The sequence below is a fragment of the Quercus lobata genome, chromosome 12 (genome assembly GCF_001633185.2).
Source record: "Quercus lobata isolate SW786 chromosome 12, ValleyOak3.0 Primary Assembly, whole genome shotgun sequence".
Classification (NCBI taxonomy): domain Eukaryota; kingdom Viridiplantae; phylum Streptophyta; class Magnoliopsida; order Fagales; family Fagaceae; genus Quercus; species Quercus lobata.
In genome coordinates, this window is record NC_044915.1 from 11613615 (window position 1) to 11628823 (window position 15209).

The 15209-nt window shown below is 40.1% G+C and overlaps 1 protein-coding gene across 1 annotated transcript; it reads left to right on the plus strand.

Moving 5' to 3' along the window:
- The first annotated feature begins 12270 nt into the window (after window positions 1–12270).
- LOC115972389 (60S ribosomal protein L15-1) lies at window positions 12271–14937 on the plus strand. Its single transcript, XM_031092664.1, has 4 exons — window positions 12271–12424; window positions 13226–13392; window positions 14229–14426; window positions 14526–14937. Exons 1-4 carry the CDS (start codon window positions 12271–12273, stop codon window positions 14769–14771), a joined length of 765 nt encoding a protein of 254 aa, XP_030948524.1. The 3' UTR covers window positions 14772–14937.
- Window positions 14938–15209: the final 272 nt, after the last annotated feature.

Genomic DNA, 15209 nt, shown 5'->3' on the forward strand with positions numbered 1-15209 from the left:
AATTAAAAAAACTACTAAATTAATACAAAATATTTAATCTTCATCAATTGTGATGCAACTCCCATCAATTGTGGCACAACTCCCATCATCTTCATTTGGCTCCCCATCATTAAGAATGGATTGAAATGTACTATCTCCAGGTATAATTGAAGAACCTACAACAACAATGAATTAAAAAATGTAATAAATCTCATCAAATTGTAACTAGCAAATATAAAAACACAATATTGATTTTATAAATAAAAATTAGACAATTGCTAACCGTTGATTTCACTCCATAACCAATTCTGAGCACACATCATTGCCTCTATAGTCTTGGGATGTAGTCTATTGCGGTGTGGACTTGAAAGTCTCCCACTAGTGCTAAAGGCAGCTTCTGAAGCAACAGTTGTGACGGGAATGACTAAAACATCTCTTGCAATCCTTTGTAAAGTAGGATACTTGAGACCATTATTTTTCCACCATGCCAAAATATCGAAGTCTTCACTCCTCTTCAACACTCCATCATCAATGAAATGATCAAATTCCATTCTACCACTCTCATGTTTCTTTGAACTACTTGAACTATTGTTCACAAACCCATCAAACCTTGACATTGACCCAATCAACCTAAATTTTATTTGTGCCACTTGATTTGAAGTACTTGCAGGCATATGAGAACTTCCTTCATTATCTACAGGAGACTCATCTACATTTTCATACTCATCAAGCAAATCATAACAAAGATTCTTAATTTTTTCAATCTCCAAATCAGAATTAACACCATAAATGCTAGGATAATAAAACTCCAATAATTTCATCTTATATCTTGGATCTAAGATAATAGAAATAGCCATAACAACACTAACATTAGCCCAATAAGAATTAAATTTAGCAAGCATGCTTTCGGCCATCATACTTATCATCTCACTTGAAGACAAACTCCATTCATTCAATGCAATTTTCAACTCACACACCAAAGAAAAATACATATTAGTTGTGGGGTACTTACGACCAAAGAAAAACTCAGTCACACTATAAAACAACTCCAACCTCCCACAAATATCTTTGGCTACCTCTCAATCATGATCATATGGCAAACAAGTATAAGATGTTTCACGTTTAGCCAAACGCGAGAAAACATCTTTATAAATCAATGCAGTAGAAAGCATTAAGTAAGTTGAATTCCAACGAGTTTTACAATCTAAAACTAACTCTTTGGTGCATTGAATACGCAATTGACGTGCATTTTCTTCAAATTTTTGTCTCCTCTTTGGTGATCTAGTCCAATAAATCACACTATCACGAATCCTTTCAATACCATCACCAATAAGAGACAACCCATCTTGAACAATCAAATTCAAAATATGTGCAGCACATCTTATATGCAACATAGACCCACCCAACATAAGAGAACTAGTATCAAACTTATTCAAGAGAAGTCTTATCATGGCATCATTAGTACTACAATTATCTACGGTTATTGTGGACAACTTCCTATCAATATTCCACTCTAAAAAGCAATCAACAAGGACATCGGCAAGAACATCTTTCGTGTGTGGAGAAGGAACATAAACAAACCTAGAAAAATAATAGGAATAATTATAACATAACTAAATAAACATTCAATTTAACATAACTCAATAAACATTCTAAATGTAAAATCTTTAACATTCAATTTATAGATAAAAAAATTACCTTAAAACCCGGCTTTGCAACGTCCAAGCATGATCAATGAAATGAGCGGTAATGACCATAAACCCTCTCTTTTTGTTAATTGAAGTCCACATGTCAGTTGTAATTGCCATCCTACTTCCATTCTTGTCCGTGATCTTCAAAGCTTTCTCCCTCTCATTATCATAGATTTTAAAAATGTCACTCTTCAAAGTATTTCTTGTGACAAGTTTAAACATCGATTGAAGATCCGTCACAAATTCTTTAAACCCAATGTGATCAACCATTGAAAGGGGATATTCATGTAAAATGACCATTCGAGCAAGCTTATTCCTAACTCTAGCTTGATCAAATTGATAATTACTTAAACTCATAGTTCCATCCACCTTATTTTGTTGTTTAATTAAGACTTGTTGTCTTATATCTTTAAACTTCATCCGTGGACATCTTGCTAGATGATTACGCAAATGGGTTGTACCTTGGGTTGAATCACCCAAGTAAAGTTTGCCACAATGATGGCATTGGGCTTTAACTTTTCCTTCAACTTTCTTCCTTGTAAAATGAGCCCAAACATCTGAAGTGGTCTTTCTTTTTTTACTTGTATCCGAGTCCTCATTTGTAGGCTCTTGCTCTCTCTCTTCCTCTGTCCCTGGACTTCCTCGACTCCCTTCTTGTTCCTCTACCTCTAAGTCCACCATCGGGGATTTCAGACTCCTAATTGGTTCAGAAGTTTGGAGGTTAGAATCAAAACAAATTTATTATTACACATACTTATTAATTAATAGGCGCAAATTCATAATTACACAAATTCACAAATTAAACATGATTAACAACAAATTCAAACATTTTCTCGTTGTTTAATGGACATAAAGGTGATGGTGATCCTGAAGGTGAGCTGCCAGGCGACAATGGTGAAGGTGATCGTGAAAATGGCGAAGGAGACCGCACAGTTTGCAAGGGACCACGTCCGGTTCTTAAAGGAGAGCCACTTGGCGAGGAAGAATCAGATTTGTTTGTGTTTATGTTTGTGTCTTCCATCTCCGTTTTAGGCTCTACATTCCCAACAAACACAAAAAAAAATATTTCACTACCATATTTCACACTTAGTTTCACAAGAAATGCAAGTTAACAAAGTTAATTTGATGCAATTCCTACCCAAATTGATGCAACCTTGGTCACCACACGGTAATCCAATTGTCTACCCAAAGCACCACAATTTCTAACTTTCCATACTTACCAAGTTTCTCAGCAACTTGGGGAAAGAAATGTTCACCCAATGGTAATTCAAGTAGCATGGTATCAAAAGTTTCAATGCAATCTAAAGCATCACTATAACAGCCACGGAAAACAGAGCAAGCTCAACTATTACAAATCCATGAAATCAAATACACGCAATTTGCATAAACAAAGCAATAATCAACACCAACTGCCGCAACCTCTCCAAAGCATAATAATAAGAATGACACATCAGTTCTAATCCAAAGGAACCAAAACCACAAACTAAATATTTGATTCTATTTTTTTGGATAATTCAACATTTGCTTTACTAAATCAAAAATCACAAGTTAATCCAAAGCAACAAAATATTCAATAGCAATGTCCATAATAACATATTTTAAATGTTTAAACTAAAATTAGCAAGATTAAACAGAAACCATTAATTTCCATTAGTGCAAATGACTACACTACAAAACATTCATGGCTTCAAATGCAGCCTCAACTGCGTTCAAACAAGACCATAACATAGACCAAGGTTGTTGAAATGTAGGGCTGATCATATCAATATCATACACAACAAACACATTATGGAAATTACAAAATGCAAACACAATTCGAAGCAAAATAGAAGAGGAAAAAAATAATAATTTGAATAGAAAGAAAGGAAATAGAGCGGCATTGTTGTGTGGAAGGACGAACCTTCTTGCAGGTGATTGCTTCAAATCCAAGATCCTCAGTGATTGCGGTTGGAGTAGGTGATGAAACCGAAAGTCCTGATCGGCGATCTTGAAGCAGGCGACGACGTTCGGATCGGTACCAGAGACGCGAACGGCTGCCGTAACCAGGAGTAGAGGGAGGGTAGCCGGAGTCGGAGGCTTGTGAGGGTCGGACTGAGGGACTGAGGGACGGACTGTACCAGAGACGCTGAGGGACGGAGTGTGGGAGTGAGGGTTGTGAGGGTCGGACTGAGGGACGGAGGCGTGAGGGAGTGTCGGAGTGTGGTGTGGGACGGCGGCGTGAGGGTGTGGGAGTGAGGGTGATGGACTGTCGGACTGAGTAGGGAGGGAGGCTGCTGAGTGCTGAAGACTGACGAGTGAAAGAGTGAAGAAAGTTAGGGTTAGATTAAGGTGTATATATATATGGGGGATAGTTTTGTAATTTTAGGTTTCGGGTTTTTACACGGGTCGGGTCCCGGGTTTTTTAATTAAAACCCGGATCCGACTCGGACCCGCTTCGAATTTTTTTTTTTGGAAACCCATACCCGACCCTATTTCTAATCGGACCAGGTAAAATCCGGCCCATTAGAGTCGGGCCGGACCGGGTACCCGCGGATTGGGCAAAAATTGCCATCCCTATTCACGTGTATATCTGATGGCTGGTTCCTGTCCTTGTCCCATCAACATCTTCTTGAAACTTCTTTAGAGATAGCTATAAGGCTGAACATCACTGTTCAGGCATCACTTCTACATTAATGTGGCCAAAGAGTTAGCTATAGAACAATTAATGCGATGGTAGTAGACTTTTCTTAGATATTTCTCACCTTCCCCATGTCTCATTCTTTCCTGATACTTATCCTTAACAATGGAATTGCTCGGAACGCTGCTCTTGATGGCAGGTTAACCCTTTCGACCTCTACACCGTCACAGCCGAGGAGGAATTTTTCCTTAGACCACCTTCCTGAACTCTTATGACCAGTCACTTTCCACTATTTTCTAGCCCGCACTTCTACATCAATGTTCCTTTGTCCTCGATCAGGGCCCATGGTCCAATATGCATTTCTGGGCCTAGCTTCCCTACACTAGCCAAACAGACACTTAGTTTCACATATTTTATTAATTATTGGTGATTCATGAGCATGTTGACAACACTTCTTGAGATGATGTATGCATAAAGTCACTTACACTTAAAAAAGTAGAAGAAGGTAAAATACACTTTGAACTCTTAAACTTTGAGGCTGATGTATTTAGACTTGTGTACTTTTTATTTAGCCAATTTAGCATTTTTTTTTTTTTTTTGGAGAAACAGTTTAGCCAATTTAACACTTATAGTTCAGTTCTATGCCAAAAAATTAGTGCACATGACACACGTGGTATTGTTGGACCTTTTGAAATTTTCCTCTAGATTAAGTCCTCCTTCCCTAAATAGATTAATCAAACATCCTTAGTTGCAGATTTCATTTTAATGAAAAAGTTTTCCTTCAAATCGATTTGGAGGAAACATGACACCTCATAAAATTATTCAAATGTACTATTTAAATAAATCAAATAATTCATTTAGGTCATATAACTAAAAGTATATGTGAATGGTTTTTTTTTTTGATGGGAAATACTGTAATACTTTTATTAAACCATAGAAGCATTGTTTACATCTTGTAGAAGAGCTTGTATAATTAAACAAGGACCGTCTTCTAACCAAACTGAAAAGTCATCTATGTCTTGGGCATATTTTGCTAGTAAGTAAGCTGGCTTATTTCCTTGTCTACAAACATGAGAAAACTCAACCTGTCTAAACTCCCTAGAAACTGATAAAGAACTGTAGATAATAGCAGCCACAGTTGAGGGAGAGTTCCTTCAAAGCATTGGTCATAAGTAAAGAATCACTTTCAAGAATGAAATCGTGAATGAGGAGGTCTTTTGTAAATTGCAATCCAATCTCCACAGCCTTTGCTTCTACTTCTACAGCTTTAAGAGGGGCCCAAATCTTTTTGCTCAAAGCGCCAATAGTCTTACTAGCCGCATCCCGAACCAAAACACCCACACCAGCAGCCTGATACTCGGCGAGGTACTCCAACGCATTGTTAACAATCTTTCTTACGTTCTTCTTCGCACCTCCAGTCCAAACTTCGTTTCGAGATGTCCATAAAGCCCACGCCACAGTGACCATTCTTTCTACCTGCAAGGCATGCCATTCTGCTACAAATACTCCATACCATAGCATATCCATGAAAGTATATGTGAATGGTTTTATCAATCGGTACTTAGTAAATTCGAGAAATTTTCCTCCAAACTAGTATAGAGGCAAACTTTTTCCTCTCCAAATCCTTTCTCTCTCTTCTCATTTCCCACACATGCACCACCATCACTGAAATGACTTCAAACTCCTCTTGATTGTCATTGATGTTCTTCACCCGCTTCATCTCTTTTCTTTTTTTTTGGTAGAAAAAGGATATAACAAAAACTAAACAAAAAGAACAGGAACTGGACACATCCTGTTTACAAACAGACCACGACAGTCAGCCTCCACAACGGAAACAATGTCCACAGGAGGACTAGAAAAGACCACAAAATCACTCTCCATGGACGATCCAAGCTTTGCCAAATGATCAGCAACTCTGTTCGCTTCTCTATAGACATGCATAAATCTTACTTGGGGGATCTGTGTAGCCAATTGTCTGCAATCTTCCATTAGAGGAGAAGTGATAACATTGGAATTATTCTGATTTGAGAAGGCATCTACCAAGGCTTTGGCATCCATCTCTACAATCAATGCTTGAACCTGGGCTTGCACACAAAGGAAGGGCCCCATCTCTGAGGGCCCACAACTCGGCAAGAAAGCTACTCACTGGACCGATTTTTCTAGCACAACCAATAACCCAATTCCCCTGATCATCTTTAACCACACCTCCACCTCCAGCCAAACCAAGAGAATCCACTGAAGAGCCATCTGTATTGAGCTTTTTTCATCCGGTACTGGGCTTTTCCCATCTAATGCTTTTCATAACCATTCTTTTTGCTGTTGTGTGACTGCTTGCACAGCGATTGTATTCCATGACACGGGCCAATATCTCCTTGGCAACATTTGGGTACAGCACTCTGCCTTTAAAGACATGATGGTTCCTATTTTTCCAAATCATCCAGATCACGAATAAAAACACCTGAAACCATGGCAACTGACCTGGCCTGTGGCTCAGCTTGGTATTACAATTAAAAACTAGCCACTCCTTTAAATTATCAATAGAGAACACTGGGTCCGAGGGTAGCACTCCAAGTTGGTACCAAATGCTTCTAGCTAAGGGGCAATCTCACAATACATGGATAATATTTTCAAGACAGTTATGACAGATGGGGTAAGTGTTATCTATTGCAATACCTCTTGCTGAAAGGCACTCCCTGACACCGATGCTGTGGTGCATACATTGCCAAACAAAAAATTGAATTCTTGGCAATGTTTGAAGCTTCCAAATCCACTTCCCCTTAAAAGGAACTTTCAGGTCAGGCACTAAAGTCAAAGAATACACTGATTTTAAATCAAATTCTCCCTTGGTTGAGAGCTTCCAGGCCAATCTATCTTCTGTTCTAGCTGCAAGGGGTATGGGTGTGGCTTGAATGACCCTTTTGATATCACTTGGCAACTCCATCTACAATCTATCCCAATCCCACCCACCAGACTGGCCAATCTCCTTAACTTTAATCCTGGAAGAATCTTAAGTCAAAGGACCTTGTATGACTTGCCTTAGCGGACCAATCTCTGACCAGTTATCATGCCAAAAATCCAAATTACTACCTGCCCCTGGTAGCCATCTGATGCCTTTCTTGAATATTTTCTCACCTTTCTTAAGACCTTTCCACACATTAGAGCTTGGCAACTTGTTAGCATTTCTCGAGTTCACCCGTTGATGATTACAGTACTTCAATCTAAGCACCCTTACCCACGGCATTTTTTCCTCAGTGTGGAACCTCCAATTTAATTTAGCTAGCAAAGTCGTGTTCCTACCCCTGGCTATTTGGAGACTCAACCCCCCATCTTCCTTTGGTCTAGTAACGTTTTTCCAGCGCACCCAATGCATTTTTTTGTGGTTGTCTGAGGAGCCCCATAAGAAGTTCCTATTTACTCTATCAATGCCCTTTAGCACCTTCCCGGGCAGCAAGCAGCTCTGCATCACATAAGACGGAATAGTTGAAGAAGCAGCTTGAATAAGAACTGATCTTCCTGCCATAGACAAGAGGTTTGCCTTCCACCCAGCAAGTTTCGATTTAACTTTGTCTAAAACAAAATTAAATTCCTGGTTTGATCCTCCGTGGTGTCTAATGGGAAATCCGAGATACTTCCCCAAACAATTTGTTGATTGGAACCCGAGAATGGAGACAAAAGCTTCCTCTTCATCCTGACCAACATTAGGAGAGAAGAAGACTCTTGACTTTGCACCGCTAATGGTTTGACCCAAATCAGAGCAAAATTTGTCAAGGACCTCTTTAATGGCTATGCAATTCTCAGAATTAGCTTTTGCAAAGTGGACCAAATCATCGGCAAAGAAAAAATGAGAAAAGGAAGGTCCATTTCTAGATGCTTTCACTGGTTTCTATAGACCCTCTTCGCATTTATCTTGGATCAAGTTACTAAGATACTCCATGCACAAGATAAAAATGTATGGAGATTGGGGATCCCCTTGCCTTATTCCTCTAGTTGGTAAAAATGGCTCCAAACTACCTCCATTGAAGAGAATAGAAGTTGTGACGGTGGTAATGCAACTCATGATAATCTCAATGAGATTCTTGGGAAAGTTGAATCTGCTCAACATACTCTTTATAAAACTCCATTCTAGCTTATCATAAGCCTTTTCTAAATCAATCTTAAGCGCCATGTATCCCACTTTCCCTTTCGTCTTGCCTATTGTATGAATGATCTCTTGTACTATAATTGCATTGTCCACCCCCCGTCTTCCTGGAACAAAGGCTGCCTGACAAGGGGAAATAATCTTATCCAGATAGGGGCGGATTCTCCCAACCAACACTTTAGAAATGATTTTATACACAGAATTACAGAGGCTTATGGGGCGGTAGCTTCCAATTGTCTCTGGTCCTTGCACCTTAGGGATAAGGACAATGTTAGTGCTATTAAGATATTCAGGGATTATCCTATCCCTAAACACTTTCTTGATTTATTCTTTAACCGATTCCCCAACGGTGCTCCAAAAACGCTGAAAAAACCGAGCATGAAGACCATCCGGTCCAGGAGCTTTAAAAGCCTTTAAAGACCACAAGGTAGCAGAGATTTCCTCCTCGGACACCATATGGCTGATACCTTCTTTTTCTTCCTCTGAGAGTTTGACCTGCCACTGGAGGTGATAGTTTAACTCCCAAGTGGCCAAATCTTGGCTGGTGGTGTACAACTTATTAAAACCTTCCCTGAAATAGTTCATAACATCCCTTTCCTCAAAAATCCAATCCCCTGCCCCATTCTTAACTGACATAATATGGTTTCTTTTCCTCCTAGCTAGAGCTAAAATGTGATAAAAGGAAGTGTTGCGGTCACCCAACACCAACCAATTCATTCTAGCTTTTAAAGCCCATAGCTCTGTTTCTTGACCATTCACCATGTCCAACTCCTGGAGGAGCTGACTTTCCAGCTGGATTAGAGAGGGAGAGGGGTTGTTTGCCATTGCTCTTTGAACCCCATCAAGCCGGGCCATTATTCTCTTTTTCTTAGCAAAGATATTCCCGAAATGATTCTTATTCCACAGCTTAGCCTCCTTGGCAAAATTGTCTATATTCTTCGATAATTCCATGGACCTCCTCCACGCCTGATTGACGACATTCGGGAAGGATGGGTCGGAGAGCCAGAAGCTTTGGAACCGGAAAGGCCTGTTTGATATAATTCATCCTCCTAGGTAAAGTTTCAAGGAGAACTGGGCAGTGATCCGAGTGGCATCTCGTGAGGTGGGAAATTCTGGTTTCTGGGTACAAAAGGCACCAACTCGGATTCATGAAGTATCTATCTATCCTTTCCTGAATAAAATAATTGGCATCTCGCTTATTTGTCCAAGTGAACCTTGGCCCATTAAACCCAAGATCCACCATATTACACCTATCTAAGCACTCCTTGAAAAGAACGGATCTGTTGATGCTCACTGGTCTACCCCCTAGTTTGTCTTGATCAATCAGGGCTTCATTAAAATCACCAGTTATCACCCAAGGTTTATTATGCATCTCTGCAACTCTAGACAGGTTATTCCATAAAATACATCTCTCTTCACACTTTGGACTAGCATAAATAACATAAAATAACCAGGAAAGATTAGAGGAAAGTACCTTGACTTCAACATGAATCTCTTGTTCTGTAGTAGCCAATTGCTCAATCTCCACCATTTCGGAATTCCACAGAAGCCATAAGCCTTCAGTAAATCCAATTGTCTCTGTATGGATTGCACCATCGAATGGGAGCCTGTTAGTGATCTCCCTGGCTTTTTCTCCCTCAAGATGGGTTTCCATAATTACCATAATTGCTGGATTGTGAATCCTTGCCAAATCCCTTACATGCTTCTGAAAATTGGGTTTCAGATTCCCTCTGCTATTCCAGACAATAATATTCATGATGATATGTTGGCTGGGGGTAGTGTACTCATCAAACAAGAGCAATAGCTCCACCACTATCCTCATAATCCATCCTAGCTTCACCATCCGCTCCACCATCCTTTCCTTTGCCCGTCCCCTCCCAAGGCACATAATCTGACACTACTTCAAAACCCCCCTGAACAGTATCCTTGCTAATAAGAGTCGATTGCCCTTCAGGTTCACCATGCATGTTTGAAATGGCTTGGTGGCATACCGGTCTCCCACTACAATCTCCGACCATTCTACCGCCAGAACAGCTTGAAATAGCAGCAGAGTCATCTCTTTCTTTGGTGTCAACCCGTCGATCCGGAGCCACCTCAGGACTTCCACTACTCTTCCCCTTAGCTTCGTTCCCCACTTCGGTTTGAGCCGGAGCCGTGAATTGAAAAGTGTTGCTTGATTCTCCATTGCTACCCTCAGTGCTGCGCCAATTCCATGTTTGAATGTTTAGTGCGTTTGACTTCAAGTGGATAGGTAAAGCCTTATTTCTCGCTATTCCTTTTTTGTCCCTTATTGACGGGCTAAGGTGTGAAGTGGGCTCTAGACCATTCAAACTATTCCCCACATGGAACGGGCCCAATTGGCTTACCTTAATACTGGGTTCCGGATTAGAAATCTTCACCGAGTTGGTCACCTTGGCCCAGCCCATTGAATTGGGCTTCACAGAACCGCCTTGCCCATTCCCCTGGTGCAACAATGAACTCCCCGATCCTGTACGTCCTTCCAAAGTCACAGGATTCCTAACGCCACGCTGTCCAGCTTTCTTGCGTGTCACTAACATCCAAGGCCCGTATAGTTTGTTATCTGTGGCCGTTCCACTACCTTCTGACATGCCACCCCCATTCCCTGTACTATTCGTGCCATGCATCTTGCGTGACCCTGCTGACTCACCATGGTCATCGTTTCTTTCTCTTGCCGGCGATGTAGGACTCCGAATAATGTGTGGGCAGTCATCCTTCTTGTGACCTATCCTACCACATGTGAAACACAACTTTTGGATCTCTTCATAGACCACTGACTGCTCAAATCTACCTATTAGAACTGTGTTAATGAGTGGCTTGTTCATGTCCACTTGGATACAGAGCCTCGCATATTTCCCTCTCGTCTCCATGGCCGTTTGGGCATCTATCCGTAGGACTTTGCCAATGGCTTCTCCAATCTGTTTAAGCACCTCCGTTTCATAAAGTTCCAACGGAAGTGCATGTAATCGGACCCACACCGCTATCGATGAGACGTTAGCAACTTCTGGTTTGAAGAATGGCTCCCAAGGTCTTATCAATAAAAATTTCCCATCGATGAACCAAGGGCCTCTCTCAAGCACTGCATCCATATCCTCTTTCAAGGCAAAACGAACGGAGTAGAAATCGTGCCCAAGATCGACACAATCTAGCCTTCCAGTTGGTTTCCAAAGAAGTTGAAGCTTGCTTCGAAGGAAATTAAATCCAACCGATCTTCCGTACAGCTTAATAATAAGCGTTTGAGCCCATGGTCCTCGGATTCACAGTTTAGTTTCCCTAGGGAGCTTCACCGCGGCTAGACCTTCCCGGAGGTTCGTAACCTCATCGTCTGACTCAGCGTCGTCTTCCACCAAATCCGTAAAGTCAAAGGCTTTAACGAATGCTCCTGGTATTTCCCCAACAAGTTTGTCCCTAAAGGAAGCTTTGGGAGATCCCCATACGTTTTGATGTCTCTGTGATTGGCCGCCTTCACTAGGGCCGTTATTGAAACCAACATGGTGAATGTCCTTCACCTTCTTCTTACTTCGCGACAGCTCAGCTTCCTCCTCTCTAGAGAGAACCCGATGCTTAGAAGGACCCATCGTTTTGTTGTTTCATCTATTTTCTTATAACTTATTTTCAGGAATTTTGTCAAATAAATAATGTCATTGTCCTAATTTTTTTTTAAAGGATCCATGCACTTTATCCGAGGGGGTTTGGTTGGGCCCGTTCTTCTTAATTCGGCCCAACTTGCTTTGTTTTGAAGACAAGCTGAGCCCTTCGCCAGCCCACACTATCAAAACTTTTGAGAATGTTGGTAAAAAACGACGTCGTCATAAGAGACGCTTAAGATGGAGCCTGAAAGACAAAATGGATGGCCCAGATGGAAAGTCCTTGACCACTCCCACCATATAAAGGCAAAGGAATCGCCACAAACCCTAGCTCCCTCTAAAGAGAAAAACCCTTCCCGTTACTGCGCATCGCAGCTCATTTCCGATCCCATGGGTACACACTCTCTCTCTTTCTCTCTGCGAAACCTAATTTACATCCATTTTCGTGTTATACTTTCTATTACATGTTTGTCTTCCATTGCTACAGTTATAAACGTTTGCAGTATATAATTTGTGTAGCCTTGATTTTTTTTTTTTTTTTTTTTCAAAATTCTAAGCCTTATGGTTTTTTTCTTTGTTCGATCCAAATGTCTTGTTTTGTTTATCATTCATAACTCGTATGCTTTATCATTATTATTTTGTTTTTTATGTTCCGCTATTCCGCGCTTGGTGTCTGAGAAAACTCAGTGAATTGGCTGAGAAGTTCTGGGAAATACAAATCATGCCATTATATGTTTTTGTTTTATGTAAGAAAAAGAGTTTATGTTGTTTAAGGTAGCTAGAGTCGTATGATACTTGGCTTGTAAGATTATCTTTTGGGGGTTGTTTGAGTTTGAGCAAAATGGGCATTTTGTAGATCTGATAAAATTATATCCTGAATGTTTTCTGAGATCAGGCTTATGAATTTTTTTAACTGTCTGAAACTAATTGCTAAATCAGTTTGTCAATGGTATGCTACTAATTTTGTGATATGTAATTCTATGACTAACACTATAAGCTATAAAGGGTCTAGAAAATAAGATAGTGTGATTATATTCTGCAATCTATTTACCAAGGAAAACTTGTGTTTGTTTTTTCTCTTTGGTGGGTTGATTTTTACCATATGAAAAACATTTGAACAGATGGAGGTTTTGTATACCTTGTGTGAATAATATGTGGTATGTTATTATTTATGTTGTTGTTTTGGTGTCAATAGGGGCTTACAAGTACGTGTCGGAGCTATGGAGGAAGAAACAATCCGATGTTATGCGTTTCTTGCAGAGGGTGAGGTGTTGGGAGTACCGCCAACAGTCTGCCATTGTTCGTGTCACCAGGCCTACTCGCCCTGACAAGGCTCGTCGCTTGGGTTACAAGGCAAAGCAGGTAGGAGGTGCTTTAGTTACCTTGTAGAGATTATATGTTGACTGTAATTGAATTATGGTTAGGCTTGGTTGGAGCTTTATCCACATTTGAGCAATATATGCCCATGAAATATCTTATTAGCTTTATGGAAATTTCCTCATTCTGAAACAACTAGGATTGAGTTTGCTTCTATGATATGGTTGCATGTTCCTTTTTCCTCTTCACCATTGTATCTGCAACCTGTTCTGTGGTCTGTTTATAATTTTTTTTTCTTTTACTTTGATGTTAAGGATTTAGTTTCTTAGTAGCACTCCAGGAATATGACACTCTTAGTACACCCCATATACTATTGCTTTCCTATACAAGCGATCTCCTAATTTTGTAAGATTTACAATGTGCTGATCCTTTAGTGCTGGATTAGCTGCATCTTAATGTGAATGCATTTCTCCTTTGGAGGGTGTTTATGAAACATGAAAAGATGCTTCCTGAGACCAGCAACATTAAATTTACAATCAATTGTCTGACCAAAGCAAGTTCTCATCTTCTGAATCTTGCTTTTGTCTTGATCCGATATGCCTAGCAGCCCCAGTCCCTATTTGGAGCTTAAGTTAAGCTGCGGTTGGAACAGAGGCATGTTTAGTTGTGAATTCAATGTTGCTGATGAATTTTATTTCTTCTGATAAATAAATCCAAAATTTGGTTAAGTAATGAAAAATGTGAATCCTTATTGACATTTGATCACCATGACTTTACATGTCTTGGATTTCATCCTCTCTTATATAATGTCTTTTGTGAACATGCTCACAAACAGTATGTCATCCATATGTTTTTCTGAGTGAACACTTTATTGTTTGCAGGGATATGTGGTCTATCGTGTTCGTGTTAGACGTGGTGGTCGGAAGAGGCCTGTTCCCAAGGGTATTGTGTACGGGAAGCCCACAAACCAGGGTGTTACTCAACTGAAGTTTCAGCGCAGCAAGAGGTCAGTTGCAGAGGAACGAGCTGGTCGTCAGTTGGGTGGTCTCAGGGTTCTGAATTCATACTGGTTGAACGAGGTTTGTTGCCTACTCTTTCATTTACCACGTTGCTGTTGTGTAATTGTTGCTGGGGGTGATTTCTGATTTGTTCTTGTATGTTGCAATTTCCTGGTACAGGACTCTACTTACAAGTACTATGAGGTAATTCTAGTTGATGTTGCTCATAATGCAATCAGAAATGACCCAAGAATCAATTGGCTTGCTGGTGCTAAACACAAGCACAGGGAGCTCCGTGGTCTCACTTCTGCTGGTAAGAAATACAGGGGATTACGTGGAAAGGGTCACCTCCACCACAAGGCACGTCCTTCTCGCAGGGCAAACTGGAAGAGAAATAACACCCTCTCCCTTCGTCGCTACCGTTAGATTTTGTTGTTGCTTTCAGCTTTTGCATCTCTTTTTTGGATATTGTCTGGCAGAAACAATAGTGGTTATTTGGAGCTGGAAATTTTGGATATTGAAAGACTCAAATTATGTTCTACTTAAAAATTTTATTAGTTGATATCTTGATCTGGTTCTTCACTGCGTTTTATTTGTTATTTTGATATTTATTCTGGTGCAATTAATGATTCTCAAGCTTTTGCCTTTAGCGTGTTTCAATCTGGATTTTGAGCGTCGGGATTCTTAAGTTGAGGTTCGTCTCTATGAAATTTTATCTGATTTTGCTGGTTGTGGGTGTGGTCATTTAAACCACAATTAAATTGTTTTATCGTCTGACATAATTTGCGTTGGGTCTATTTTAACCCACATCTTTTTCTAGGGTGTTTTTATTTTATTTTATTTTATATATATATATATATATAT